General features: G+C 47.8%; 1 protein-coding gene across 1 annotated transcript in view; it reads left to right on the forward strand.

The window, feature by feature from the left end:
• The window catches only part of DMBT1 (deleted in malignant brain tumors 1), a 67403-nt gene that overhangs the window by 17118 nt on the left and 34604 nt on the right, over positions 1 to 15681 (forward strand). The window contains 10 exon segments of the mRNA XM_055345745.1: positions 1842 to 2165; positions 2608 to 2637; positions 3234 to 3266; positions 4190 to 4219; positions 8097 to 8447; positions 10926 to 11006; positions 11009 to 11197; positions 12177 to 12527; positions 14986 to 15066; positions 15069 to 15257. Of these exon segments, the coding sequence (XP_055201720.1) occupies positions 1842 to 2165; positions 2608 to 2637; positions 3234 to 3266; positions 4190 to 4219; positions 8097 to 8447; positions 10926 to 11006; positions 11009 to 11197; positions 12177 to 12527; positions 14986 to 15066; positions 15069 to 15257 (1659 nt within the window).

Raw genomic sequence — 15681 nt, forward strand, 5'->3', positions numbered from 1 at the left:
AGCCCTGGCTTCCACAGCCCCCACACAGAGCCCTCCCTCTCAATAGGTGTGTCAGCCTATGTTGGCCTCTGCTCTTGAGCTGGCCTCTGGCCCAGTGTCAGGGTCTGAGTTGACAGTGCAGTATGGGTGGAAGAACTGAGAGGGTCTGGATAGTCCCACATGCCTGGTTGCTTGTCTTCCTTGTAGACTGTAGGAATCTCAGCTCATGCTAAGTACACCCTCCAATGAGACTGGGATCATGGATTCAGTGCCCCAGCACTGGAGAAAAGAACAAAAATTAATGCTTTTCTGCCCTTTCAGGGTCTGTGATTACTCTAAATATAAAATGTACCAATTTACTGTGCAGTTGAGACCTTTTAGTCTAATGATTACTACAAGCATCAATTATTTAGTTCCAGAGTTTCTTATCGCCTTAATGAATATCCCATGCCCTGAACTAGTCCAACCCATACCTGTGTTCCTCCAGCTCTCACCTGGTTGCCTTCTTTGTCTGGATTTGCACTTTCTGAACATTTCCTACAAATGGAGGTAGCCATCATGTTGCCTTTTGTGACTGGCTTCTTTCAGCCAGCAGATTTTTCTCAGAACTCACCACAAAGAAGTGTGTAAACTTTGGCAACATGTATCCCCACCCATATTATGATCCCATTCATCTGTTGATGGACAGATGAAGTGGAGTGTTTCCACCCCTGACTATCTTGAATCATCTTCCCGGACCTTCTGTGCACATGATTTTGTCAAACACCTATTTCCAGCTCCTCGGGTGAATATCTAGGAGCGAAAATGCGAGTCACATGATGATTATATATTTCCGTTTTGAGGAAACAAAGAAATGTTTAGCATAGCAGCTGTACCAATTCAGGTTTCCCTAGGTGGCATTGGAGAGCTCTGGTTTCTCCACATCCTCACCAACACTTCTTCTGTCTCTTTTATTTTAGCCATCTTGTAGGCAGGAGGTACTTTCTCACTATGCGTAGGATTTTTATCTCCTGCAAGGATACTGATGGTGGGGATGTGTTCACATGGTTGATGCACGTGTCTCTCTTCTTTGTAGAGCAGAGTCCTCACTTTATAGACCCTTGAGGCCCTAGGACCAGACTACTGTCAGTGCCAGTGTCTAGCTCATGGCAGAAAGAAGGCAGGATACATTGGAGACTGAGGAAACGTGATGTGTGGTCTCCCGCTTAACTTGGAAAATGCCCATTTTGCAAGGAGGCCTAATGCTACCATGTTTTGTTACTTTTCTGCCTCCAGAGTCCTAGGCTGCACTATGTACACAGCTAAGATGAGTGATAGTTACTCTTGCCCATCTTCTTGATAATCAGAGGATTGTTAAGATGCAGTACAAGCATGGGGCTTGAGAGAACAGGATCAAGTGGTCAGCAGAAAGGGATCCTTCAGAACAAGCCTTGGGCTGGGGAGAAGGGTCTGTGATTAGGACCGTTGGGTGAAAGTAGACTCTCTGAACACTAGGACCTAGGACAGCTCCTTCTTGGAGGCTGGATGGATCTTTGGGACTGAAGCACATGTTCTGTGTGGTGTCAATGGTCCACGTCAGACTACCGGCTCCTCATATTCTCCCTTGCATTGTGGGACCAGCCTTAGGATTTCAAATCCTGATATTGTGTGCAATCTGTTGTTACATGCATACATCAGCTGACACTCGAGGGTAACATCAAGTAGCCCCTTAAGGATGATGAGGAGGAGCAAGATTCTGAGACCCCTGTTGCTGGGGAACATTAATTGAAACCAGAACTTGTGTCCCCTGAAAGGAATTATCTTACAATCAGAGTACAGGAGTTCTTCCTTCAAAACCAGAAAATTTTCCTGTCTCCCGCTAGAGACTGATTCGGGGTTGGCCCTGAGGCTGGTGAATGGAGGTGACCGGTGTCAGGGCCGCGTGGAGGTCCTGTACAGAGGCTCATGGGGCACCGTGTGTGATGACGGCTGGGACACGAATGATGCCAACGTGGTCTGCAGGCAGCTGGGCTGTGGCTGGGCCACCTCGGCCCCACACAATGCCCACTTTGGTCAGGGATCTGGCCCGATTGTGCTGGACGACGTGAGCTGTTCTGGGTATGAGTCCTACCTGTGGAGCTGTAGCCACAGTGGCTGGAATTCACACAACTGCAGGCACTATGAGGACGCAAGTGTCATCTGTTCAGGTGGGTCCTTACAATGCTGGCCCTCTGTTTCTGTTTGTTATTTTTTCTAGATAAAACTCATTTCTTTCACTGTTGTTTCATATTCCTGAGTGTCATAGAAGGGCAAGGCTTTCTCCCATAGCTTGAGAGGGAGCTGCATCACCCATCATCCTGACGTACATCAGTTTTTCAGGTGGATCATAGCACCTTCTTTAAAGTGCGGGTGGAGGAGTCCTGTTTGAATGGGCATAATGGTTTAGAGACCAGATTCCTGAAACACTGTTCCTTGTGGGATCCTGCCCCTGAGGGTATTTACCAGCTCTACTCCTCAGGACCACTCCCAGCAAGTCTTTCTTAGTTCTAGCGGGGACAGTCCCTCAGCACTTCTGTTTGTCTGAAGCCTGAGAGGCTTCTTTCTGCACATCATTCACAGAGACTGATGATGTGTCCTCTTACTTTGCAGAATCTACTGGAAACCCTCCCAATACGACAGGTGAGTAGCTGTACCCAGCCCAGCATGAATCATGTCTGATATTTGACTCTCATGTTTCTAGAAGTTGGAAGGGGGGACGAGGCTCTTCCCTTGGAGGACTCTGGTACTTGCTACAGTGACCAGCAGCTAAGTCCCTAGGGTGTTGGCTCCCAAGATGAGACAACTGGCCCATCTGTATCCTCTGCCCCTCTCTGCTCTGAGGGTTTACTCATAAGTCTGTAGCGGAAGAGCTTTTGATCCCCTCTGTTCATACCAGATAAAGTAAATGTTCAAGTCAGAATTGGGGTCGTCTGAGAAATACACACCAACAGAACTCCTACCAGTGCTTGTGTGTTCCTGAATTCCTTCATGTTGAGAGAGGCATCCTTAAAGTGTTTTCTACCACACGGTGGAAATTCCACTCAGTGCCGAGTATGCTGGGAAGTACTAGCGCCATACTCCAGGCCATCTGGCCCATCCACAGCGTAAAGTGGAATTGCCCAGACTCTGAGAAGTTCATCAGGAAAAGATAGAATTGAACTTTCCTTACCAAACTAATGAGCACAGAGTGAAAAATTTTCCACTAAAGTCCTGAAATTACTTCATTTTCTTTTTAGATTGGTGGCACCCTTCATCTACAACCACTCATGGTAGGTATCATATGTCTCCGTCTAAGGACACGGGGTTATCATCCCCAGATAGGCTGTCCATGGAGTAGAGGCCTGTAAATGCACAGGCCGCTTGACCTTGTGCGTTATAAGCTACACAGACCTGGCCCGCCATACACTGCCCCCAAGATATACGCACACACACAGGCTGCCTCTCCCTCGAGACATGGAGCCTTTTTATCCTTCCTGCCTCGTGGGTAACTTTTGTTTCAATAAGGAGATCTACTTCCCCTTCTTTTAAAGAAATCGAAGATATTACTTGGGTTACCACAAAAGTTCTGAGAGAAGGGAGGCAGACAGTAAATGGATAATTTCACAACTAATCAACTCTTTACAAGTACATTTTCCACCCTGGAATGGCTATTGCTCAACAGCTTTCCTTCACGCCTAAGAACTGAAATGGCCACTTGTGGATGTCCTTGAATGTTTTCTTCCCATCAACTTAATTGGCTGCCTTTGATCTCATTACAGAGCTAGACCCCCAACTAGTTAGCTGGTTCCCTGTTGCTGAGCCTGACCCCCTACCAGGACCAAACTACCTGTAAAGAGTGAGACCATTGCCCCGGAGCTGGTGGACTCTGAGCTATTTCAGGCTGTGTCCAAACTCATTCTTGCTGTTCCCACATGGAGCTAGTGCAATGACGTTGGTGGCCTGTTTTGAGCCTGGCAGTGATATTCAACCTGCTAGATCCTCAGTCCTCAGCCACATTGAGGCAGACAATGGCGGTAGGACATAGGATTAGGCTCCCACAGGACTGAGAGGTTATGGCAGGCCATGGCTCTGTCTACTCAGGACCACATGGAGGCTTGATCTCAGGACGGATAGATAGGATGATGTTCTTTGATCTTTGATTCCGTTGCAACACCCATGTGCTTTGTGTCTGACTTGTGTTTCTTTCTCATAGCTACTCCAACCGAATCAACCATCCAGCCAGGTAGGTCTTTGGCCACCGTATTTGGAATGTTTCTTTTCTCCTTTCGCATCCGTCCCTTTCCTCTCCATTTTGGGTGAACCATTGCTCCTTGAGGGCCTTGTGGGCACATTTTGTGGTTCCCAGTCACTGAGTCTCTACAGGCAGCTCTTATGTAGACATGGGATTCATTTGGCCCTATTTTCCCATCATCCATGAGTTTTCATCTAATCCTTTCCCAGAATCCCAAGAGACTGTTGCCTACCAATTCAGAGAACTGGCCATGGGTGCCAAGAATTTCAATTGAAATGCTGTCTGGGGAGACAGCAGAGGGGGAGAATGAGCCATGGGGAGCACTGATGTCTTCTTAGAGAGCCGTCAGAGCAGTCTGGATCCTTCCCAATGTTCAGCATTTGCATCACTCTCAGATTTATCACAATCCAATGTGTATATCCAAAGTGGTAGGGACAGAGCCCCAGGGATTTGAGACCACTATGAGAAGAAGGTGCTCTAGATACAGGGATATACAGCTGGCTCCATGTTGACCCTGAATGCTCCTGACTCTTTCTTCCAAGATTCCTGTGAGGATCTCCTGCGTCGTCTATGAGTCAAGATAGACAAGTGGCAAAGGTTTCTAAGGGACAAGGGACATGCCAGGCTGAGAGATGTGGAGGGATCTGGCTGATGTACACAAGGTCTTTGCACCAAAAAAGGTAGCAGAGCAGGAGGCTTGCACAGCCCCCCCCAGGTGGAAGGGGGCAGGATGCAGGTGTGCAAGTGTCATGATGCCTGCCAAAAACTCTCATGATTCCCCCTTTCCCCTCTAGCTAGCAGAACTCACCAGACGCCACTGTCCCTGTCCCACTGACTCATCACTTGAGCCAAGCTTGGTTCTATTTCCAACCATTCTAACCCTGCTTTGTGTTTCTCTGCATATCGGCGGTATACAACTACCTATGGTCAGCATCCTCAGTGCCTGCCTAAGTATCCAGATTCACCCCATAGTCAACCAGACTGGATGAAACTCCAGATTGTTGAGTGTAGTGTCTGACCTCACCTCCCCATCCGGTGTGTGTGGGGGTTCCCTTTAGCCACAAGAGTTATTTTTCCAGTCTCCTACCAGTTTGAGGATATCAGTCATGACGTTTTTGTTTGCATTTGACAAGAACCTAGTTCCTCTCCTCTAAAGCTAGCAGAGATCTCAACTCAATGGCTCTCACATGTAAGATATTTAGATCAGATATACCTCCAGGAACACTGGGATACAGAAGTTTCTAATCCTTTCTAGTCCTGCTTTGTGTTTCTCTGAAGATTGGTGGGATACAACTCCCTAGGGCAAGCATCCTGCAGATCCTGAAAAGTATGCAAATTCTCCCAGTACTCAACTGGTTTCAGTGAAATTCTGAAATCCTGAGTTTGGCATCTGACTTCACCCCCTGGTCCCATGGGAGGGGGGTCCTTTATCCAAACGTGATTATTATCAGTCAACCTCCAGTTTGGAGATATATCAGTAAGTGATAGAGGAAACCAGCTCGGCTTCTCTTATCCTAGCACAGAACTATTATATCAAACTCACTCACATTTAAGATGTTTAGAGCAGGTGTACCTTCAGGAACTTCAGGTGTGGATGTTTCATGACCATCTGCCGCCAGATTTTCTTCTCTCTCCTGTTTCTTATATGGACGGGCTTCATCCTTGCTTTGCTTTCTGCATGTGAGAGGCAGTTGCTAACCCCAAGCCCCTGTGTCATAGGAGAAGGACTCTGCTTGTGCTCAGAGGGCTGGGTGACATTTCCTGTAAGGACGTTAGGTAGTGTGTTTGGCAATACCTGCTTCAATAGAATCATGTTCCTGTGTCTGATGGGCTGGTCAGGGTCCATATGCCCACTCCCATATTCCCCCAGGGAAATGGAGAGGAGTTGGCTCTAGGCCCTACTTGAACCTCATGGAAAGAGGTTTTGACTGGTGTGTTTCATAGAAAGGATAGTTTGTCTACAACAAAATCAGTGCAAGAGATTAGAGACATGAAGAGAACACTCCCTTTTTGGAACTTGGCCCTTTCCTAATACCCCCTGATTGCAGCCCTGGCTTCCACAGCCCCCACACAGAGCCTTGTCCCTCTATGCGTGTCAGCCCATGTTGGCCTCTGCTCTTGAGCTGGTCTCTGGTCCAGTGTCAGGGTCTGAGTTGACAGTGTAATGTGCATAGAGGAACTGATAGGGCCTGAATAGTCCCTATGCCTGGTTGCTTGTCTTCCTTGGAGATACTAGGTGTTTCCACTCATGCTAATTGCACCCTCCAGTGAAACTGGGATCATGGATTCAGAGCCCCAGCACTGGAGAAAAGTCCAAATAATTAATACTTTAGTGCCCTATCAGGATGTGTAATTTCTCCTAATATAACATTTGCTATTTTACTGTGCAGATGAGCCCCTTTTAGTCTAATGACTCCTACAAGCATCAATTAATTGGTTCCAGAATTTCTTATCACTTTAATCAATATCCCATGCCCTGAACTAGTCACAATTCCTACCCTCCAGGCTCTCATCTGGTTGCCTTCCGTGTCTGGATTTGCATATTCTGGACATTTCCTATGAATGGAGGTAGCCACATGTGGCTTTTTGTGACTGCCTTCTTTCCACCAGCAGATTCTCTCAGGATTAATCATGAAGACGTGTGTCAACTTTGGCAGCATGCATCCCCACCCACATTATGATCCCATTAATCTCTTCATGGACAGATTAAGCGGAGAGTTTCTGCCACTGACTATTTTGAATAGTCTTCCTGGGAACTTCTGTGCCCATGATTTTTGTCACACACCTTCTTCCAACTCCTCTGGGTGGATATTAGGAGTGGAATTGAAGTTCATATGATGATTTTATCTTTGAGTTTGGGGAAAACACGGAAGAGTTTAGCATAGCAGCTGTACCAATTTAGTTTGGCAGCATTGGAGGGTTCTGGTTTCTCCACATCTTCGTCAGTCTCTTCTATTGTAGTCATCTAGTGGGTGGGAGGTCCTTTTTCACTGTATTTAGGATTTTCATTTCCTGGAGGGATACTAATGGTGGAGGTGTGTTCACTTGGTTGCTGCATGTGTCTTTCTTCTTTATAGAGCGGAGTCCTCATTTTATATATCCCTACTATCCTGAGGACAACACCAGGGTCAGTGCCCGTGCCCAGCTCATGGTGGAGAGAAGGCAGGGTCCTTGGGAGAAGGACACTGAAGAAATGTGATGTGTGGTCTCCTGAAATTCGCAAATGCCCTCCTGCTAGGAGGCCAATTGCTAGCATGTTTTATTAATACTCTGCTCCCTAGAGTTCTAGGCAGCGCTATGTGTGCACTACTGAGTGAGTGACAGTTACTATTGCCCATCTCCTTGATAATTGGAGGATTGTTAAGTTTTAGTATAAGCTTGGGGCTTGAGAGAACAGCACAAGTGGTCAGCAGAAAAGAATTCTTAAGAATAAGCCTAGTCCTCAGGTCTGTAATATAGGACCATCCAGTGAAGGTAGACTCTCTGATCACTAGGGCCTAGGACAGTTCCTTCTTGGTGACCAGAATAATTACTGGGACTGAAGATGGTGTTCAGGGTGGTCTCTGTGCTACTGTATCAGACTACTGGCTTCTTATATTCTCCCCTGCATTGTGGGACCAGTCTCAGGATTTCATCTCCTGATATTTTGTGCAACACATAGTAACACGCATAAGTCAGCTGAACTAAAAGATACCATCAAATACCCCCTTGAGGATGATGATGATGAGCAAGACTCAGAGAGTCCTGTAGCTAGGAAACATTAATTGAACCCAGAGCAAAGGCCCTGGAAGAAATTATCCTGCCCTGAGAATGCAGGAGTTCTTCGTTCGAAAACACAGAGAAAGACAATTTTCCTGTCTCCTGGTAGGGACCGATTCGGGGTTGGCCCTGAGGCTGGTGAACGGAGGTGACCCGTGTCAGGGCCGCGTGGAGGTCCTGTACAGAGGCTCGTGGGGCACCGTGTGCGACGACAGCTGGGACACCAATGATGCCAACGTGGTCTGCAGGCAGCTGGGCTGTGGCTGGGCCACCTCGGCCCCAGGAAATGCCCGCTTTGGTCAGGGCTCGGGCCCGATTGTGCTAGACGATGTGCGCTGCTCCGGGCACGAGTCTTATCTGTGGAGCTGCCCCCACAATGGCTGGAACTCGCACAACTGCAGGCACTCTGAGGACGCAAGTGTCATCTGCTCAGGTGGGTCCTCACGATATTTGCCCTCTGGTTTTGTTTGTTAATTTGTCTAGACAAACTATTCCTTTCAATGTTCTATCATCTTCCTGTTTTCACCGAAGGGCCGGGGTTTCCCTCATAGCTTGACAGGAACCTGCATCACCCATCATCCTGGCGTACCTCAGGTTTAGGCATGGACCTCAGCACCTTCTTTAAGGAAACCCGTAGAGTAGCCGAACATGAGAGGGCATAAAGCTTTTGAGTTCAAATCCTTCAACACTGTTGTTTGTGAAATCCTGCCCCTGAGGTGTAGTTTACAGCTCTTCCCCCAGGACCACTCCCAGAAAGTCTTTCCTGTGCCTGTGAGGATGGTCCTTCAGAATTTTTGTTTGTCTTGACCCTGGGAAGCTTCTTTCTGCACATCGTTCACAGAGACTGATGATGTGTCCTCTTTCTTTGCAGCATCTACAGCAATCCCTCCTACTACGACAGGTGAGTAGCTGGGCCCAGCCCAGCATGTATCTTGTCTGGAATTCAACTCTTGTATTTCTAGAAGTTGAAAGAGAACTCTTCTCTTCTCTTCTCTTCTCGTGCGGGACTCTGGTGTTTGCTACCATGACCAGCAGCTGAGTCCCCAGGACCTTGACTCCTACTTAGTTGAAACTCCAGGCCCATCTGGATCCCCCACCCCTTCTGTTGTCCGGTTTTGATTAGAGATTTTACAGTGGAAATGCTGTTGGTCCCCTCTCTTCAATTCAGATGAAAGTAGTGAAACGGAAAAAAGGGGAAAGGAGAAAAAATAAGTGGGAAATATCAGAAAGGGAGAGAGAACATGAAAGACTCCTAACTGTGGGAAACGAACTAGGGGTGGTGGAAGGGGAGGTTAGTGGGGGATGGGGGAGACTGAGTGACGGGCACTGAGGTGGGCTCTGACGGGATGAACACAGGGTGTTATTCTATATGTTGGCAAATTGAACACCAATAAAAAATAAATTTATAAAAAAAAGAAAGTAAATATGCAATTCAGAATTGGGAGCATTTGAGACATAGGCTCCCACAGGACTCCTTCCAGTGCTTGTGTGTTCCATAATTCTTTCCTGTTGGGAGAGTCATCCCCAAAGTGTTCTCTACCCCACGGTGGAAATAGACAGTGCCGAGTATGTTGAGAAGTACTAGCACCAACTCCAGGCCATCTGGGCCATTCACAGTGTAAAGTGAATTTGTCCAGACTCTGAGACGTACATCAGGAAGGCATAGAATTGACCTTTCCTTACCAACTAATGAGCACAGAATGAAAAGTTATCCAATAAAGTCCTAAAATTACTTCATTTTCTTTCTACATTGGTGGCGCCTGGTATCTAAACCAGTCGTGGTAGGTATCATATGTTTCCACTTAAGAACACAGGGTTATCAACCCCAGAGAGGCTGTCCATGCAGTAGAGGCCTGTAAATGCACAGGCCGCTTGAACTTGTGCATGTAACCTACTCAGATCTGCCTCACCATACACTGCACCCAAGATGCACGCACACACACACACAGCCTGCCTTTCGCTCAAGACATGCAGCCTTTTTATCCTTCAGGCTCCGTGGATAGCTTTGTTTCAATAAGGAGAGCTACTTGTCCTGCTTTTCGAGATCGAACAGGGAATCTTCAAAGAATCGAATGTGGACTTTTATATCTCAGGGGAATCTCAAAAGCTCTGAGAGAAGGGAGGGAGACAGTAAATGGATAATAACACAACTCATCTACTCTTTACAAGTAAATTTTCCATCCTGGAATGGCTATTTCTTCACTCTTAAGAACTGAAATGGCCACTTGAGGCTATCCTTGAATATTCCTTCCCATGATTTTAATCGGCTGCCTTTGATCTCATTACACAGTTATGACCCCCAACGAGTTAGCTAGACCCCATTTGCACAGGCTGACCTCCTGCACTAGGGCACTAGGGCACTAGAGCACTAGTCACTTTTGCTTTGCAAAGAGGGAGAGCATTGTACCTGAGCTGGTGGACTTGGAGTTATGTTCAGCTGTGTCCAGACTCATTCTTGCAGTTCCCACATGCAGACAGTGCAATGACTTGGTGGCCTCTTTGAGCCTGGCAGTGATATTCAACCTGCCAGAACCTCAGTCCCCAGCCACATAAAGACAGACAATGGCGGTAGGACAAGTGTTAGGCTCCCTCAGGACAGAGAGATTATGGCAGGCCTGGCTCTGTCTACTCAAGAGCACATGGAGGCCTGCTCTGGGGAGATATACATGATGTTCTTTGACCTTTGATTCTGTTGTGACACCAATGCGCTTTGTATCTGACCTGTGTTTCTTTCTACTAGCTGTTCAAACCATATCAACCATCAAGTGACCACCATGGGTGGCCAATTAAGTCTTTGGGCACCCCACTTGGAATGTTTCTCTTCTTCCCATCCATCCCTTTTTTCTCCATTCGGGGTGAATCATTGCTCCTTAAGGACCTTGTGGGCACATTATGTGGTTCCCAGTCACTGAGTCTCTAACAGGCAGGTCTTAAGTAGGTGTGGGTTTCAAATTTTCCCATTTGTTTCCCTTGGGATCGGCCCCGAGGCTGGTGAACGGAGGTGACCGGTGTCAGTGCCACGAAAGGTCCTGTACAGAGGCTTGTGGGGCACCGTGTGCAATGACAGCTGGCACACCAATGATGCCAACGTGGTCTGCAGGTGGCTGGGCTGTGACTGGCCCACTTTGGCCCCTGGAAAAGCCTGGCTTGGTCAGGGCTCGGGCCTGATTTTCCTGGACAATGTGGGCTGCTCTGGGCACAAGTCCAGCAGCATTTGAGGATTTTACTGTCTCTGCATCCTCATCAACACTTCTTCTTTTGTCTCATTTACTGTCATGATACAATGAGCAGGGGCACTTTCCTGCTTTTGTTAGGATTTGCATTTCCATCACGACTACTGATGGTGGGCATCTATTCTTGGGCTCATCACATCTATCCATCTTTGTGAAGAGTTGGGACCTCATTTTATAGAAGCTTGAAGGCCTGAGTATCACATATGGTCAGTGCCCCAGAGCTGCTCATGGGTAGAGAAGGCAGGGTCCGGGGCACACTGAGGAATCATGATGTCTGCTATGGTGCTAAGTGTGCCAAAAGGCCTACCCACAAGAAGACCTAATGCAGCCAAGTTTTGTTGGCTTTCTGTCTCCAGGAGGCCTGGGTAGCTCTAAGTATGCAGAGCAACATGACAGTGACAGGTACTCCTGCCTGTTGTCATGATAATCAGGACTGTTAGATTCAGTAGATGTCTGGGCCTTGAGAGAACAGGAGCATGTCAACCTCAAAAGAGGATCCTACAGAACAAGGTTTGGGGCCTGGAACAGAGTCCGTGATATACCACAGTGGGGTGAAGATAGACACTCTGAACGCTAGAAGAACCTAGGACAGCACCTTGGGGCAGCAGGGTCGTTTCTCTGGGTATAAAGCTTGTGTTCAAGGCAGTCTCAGTGGCATAGATCAGGCTACTGGTTTCTGCCTTCCCCCATGGCATGGCACGGCTAGGCTCAAGAATTCAAATCCTAATTTTGGGGGGACCAACAGGGAATACTCCTAAGTCAATTGACACTCACGGGTAGCATCAAGTGGCCCCTTGAGTTGGAATGATGATGAGAAGGTTTCAGAGGATCCCATTGCTGGGGAACATTAATCATACCCAGGGCACCTGGGCCCTGAAAGAATTACCCTGCCCTGAGAATGCAGGAGTTCTTCGTTCGAGAACACAGAGAAAGACAATTTTCCTGTCTCCTGGTAGGGACCGATTCGGGGTTGGACTTGAGGCTGGTGAACGGAGGTGACCGGTGTCAGGGCCGCGTGGAGGTCCTGTACAGAGGCTCGTGGGGCACCGTGTGCGACGACAGCTGGGACACCAATGATGCCAACGTGGTCTGCAGGCAGCTGGGCTGTGGCTGGGCCACCTCGGCCCCAGGAAATGCCCGCTTTGGTCAGGGCTCGGGCCCGATTGTGCTAGACGATGTGCGCTGCTCCGGGCACGAGTCTTATCTGTGGAGCTGCAGCCACAATGGCTGGAACTCGCACAACTGCAGGCACTCTGAGGACGCAAGTGTCATCTGCTCAGGTGGGTCCTCACGATATTTGCCCTCTGGTTTTTTTTGTTAATTTGTCTAGACAAACCATTCCTTTCAATGTTCTATCATCTTCCTGTTTTCACCGAAGGGCCGGGGTTTCCCTCATAGCTTGACAGGAACCTGCATCACCCATCATCCTGGCGTACCTCAGGTTTAGGCATGGACCTCAGCACCTTCTTTAAGGAAACCCGTAGAGTAGCCGAACGTGAGAGGGCATAAAGCTTTTGAGTTCAAATCCTTCAACACTGTTGTTTGTGAAATCCTGCCCCTGAGGTGTAGTTTACAGCTCTTCCCCCAGGACCACTCCCAGAAAGTCTTTCCTGTGCCTGTGAGGATGGTCCTTCAGAATTTTTGTTTGTCTTGACCCTGGGAAGCTTCTTTCTGCACATCGTTCACAGAGACTGATGATGTGTCCTCTTTCTTTGCAGCATCTACAGCAATCCCTCCTACTACGACAGGTGAGTAGCTGGGCCCAGCCCAGCATGTATCTTGTCTGGAATTCAACTCTTGTATTTCTAGAAGTTGAAAGAGAACTCTTCTCTTCTCTTCTCTTCTCGTGCGGGACTCTGGTGTTTGCTACCATGACCAGCAGCTGAGACCCCAGGACCTTGACTCCTACTTAGTTGAAACTCCAGGCCCATCTGGATCCCCCACCCCTTCTGTTGTCCAGTTTTGATTAGAGATTTTACAGTGGAAATGCTGTTGGTCCCCTCTCTTCAATTCAGATGAAAGTAGTGAAACGGAAAAAAGGGGAAAGGAGAAAAAATAAGTGGGAAATATCAGAAAGGGAGAGAGAACATGAAAGACTCCTAACTGTGGGAAACGAACTAGGGGTGGTGGAAGGGGAGGTTAGTGGGGGATGGGGGAGACTGAGTGACGGGCACTGAGGTGGGCTCTGACGGGATGAACACAGGGTGTTATTTTATATGTTGGCAAATTGAACACAAATAAAAAATAAATTAATAAAAAAAAGTAAATATGCAATTCAGAATTGGGAGCATTTGAGACATAGGCTCCCACAGGACTCCTTCCAGTGCTTGTGTGTTCCATAATTCTTTCCTGTTGGGAGAGTCATCCCCAAAGTGTTCTCTACCCCACGGTGGAAATAGACAGTGCCGAGTATGTTGAGAAGTACTAGCACCAACTCCAGGCCATCTGGGCCATTCACAATGTAAAGTGAATTTGTCCAGACTCTGAGACGTACATCAGGAAGGCATAGAATTGACCTTTCCTTACCAACTAATGAGCACAGAATGAAAAGAAATCCAATAAAGTCCTAAAATTACTTCATTTACTTTCTAAATTGGTGGCACCTGGTATCTAAACCAGTCGTGGTAGGTATCATATGTTTCCACTTAAGGACACGGGGTTATCATCCCCAGACAGGCTGTCCATGCAGTAGAGGCCTGCAAATGCACAGGCCGCTTGAACTTGTGCATGTAACCTACTCAGATCTGCCTCACCATACACTGCACCCAAGATGCACGCACACACACACACAGCCTGCCTTTCGCTCAAGACATGCAGCCTTTTTATCCTTCAGGCTCCGTGGATAGCTTTGTTTCAATAAGGAGAGCTACTTGTCCTGCTTTTCGAGATCGAACAGGGAATCTTCAAAGAATCGAATGTGGACTTTTATATCTCAGGGGAATCTCAAAAGCTCTGAGAGAAGGGAGGGAGACAGTAAATGGATAATAACACAACTCATCTACTCTTTACAAGTAAATTTTCCATCCTGGAATGGCTATTTCTTCACTCTTAAGAACTGAAATGGCCACTTGAGGCTATCCTTGAATATTCCTTCCCATGATTTTAATCGGCTGCCTTTGATCTCATTACACAGTTATGACCCCCAACGAGTTAGCTAGACCCCATTTGCACAGGCTGACCTCCTGCACTAGGGCACTAGGGCACTAGAGCACTAGTCACTTTTGCTTTGCAAAGAGGGAGAGCATTGTACCTGAGCTGGTGGACTTGGAGTTATGTTCAGCTGTGTCCAGACTCATTCTTGCAGTTCCCACATGCAGACAGTGCAATGACTTGGTGGCCTCTTTGAGCCTGGCAGTGATATTCAACCTGCCAGAACCTCAGTCCCCAGCCACATAAAGACAGACAATGGCGGTAGGACAAGTGTTAGGCTCCCTCAGGACAGAGAGATTATGGCAGGCCTGGCTATGTCTACTCAGGAGCACATGGAGGCCTGCTCTGGGGAGATATACATGATGTTCTTTGACCTTTGATTCTGTTGTGACACCAATGCGCTTTGTATCTGACCTGTGTTTCTTTCTACTAGCTGTTCAAACCATATCAACCATCCAGCCATTTAAGTCTTTGGGCACCCCAGTTGGAATGTTTCTCTTCTTCCCATCCATCCCTTTTTTCTCCATTCTGGGTGAATCATTGCTCCTTAAGGACCTTGTGGGCACATTTTGTGGTTCCCAGTCACTGAGTCTCTAACAGGCAGGTCTTAAGTAGGTGTGGGATTCAAATTTTCCCATTTGTTTCCCTTGGGATCGGCCCCGAGGCTGGTGAACGGAGGTGACCGGTGTCAGTGCCACGAAGGGTCCTGTACAGAGGCTTGTGGGGCACCGTGTGCAATGACAGCTGGCACACCAATGATGCCAACGTGGTCTGCAGGTGGCTGGGCTGTGACTGGCCCACTCTGGCCCCTGGAAATGCCTGCCTTGGTCAGGGCTCGGGCCTGATTTTCCTGGACAATGTGGGCTGCTCTGGGCACAAATCCAGCAGCATTTGAGGATTTTACTGTCTCTGCATCCTCATCAACACTTCTTCTTTAGTCTCATTTACTGTCATGATACAATGAGCAGGGGCACTTTTCTGCTTTTGTTAGGATTTGCATTTCCATCATGACTACTGATGGTGGGCATCTATTCTTGGGCTCATCACATCTATCCATCTTTGTGAAGAGTTGGGGCCTCATTTTATAGAAGCTTGAAGGCCTGAGTATCACATATGGTCAGTGCCCCAGAGCTGCTCATGGGTAGAGAAGGCAGGGTCCGGGGCACACTGAGGAATCATGATGTCTGCTATGGTGCTAAGAGTGCCAAAAGGCCTACCCACGAGAAGACCTAATGCTGCCAAGTTTTGTTGGCTTTCTGTCTCCAAGAGGCCTGGGTAGCTCTAAGTATGCAGAGCAACATGGCAGTGACA

Source organism: Nyctereutes procyonoides, unplaced genomic scaffold, assembly GCF_905146905.1.
Source record: "Nyctereutes procyonoides isolate TBG_1078 unplaced genomic scaffold, NYPRO_anot_genome, whole genome shotgun sequence".
NCBI classification, from domain to species: Eukaryota; Metazoa; Chordata; class Mammalia; order Carnivora; family Canidae; genus Nyctereutes; species Nyctereutes procyonoides.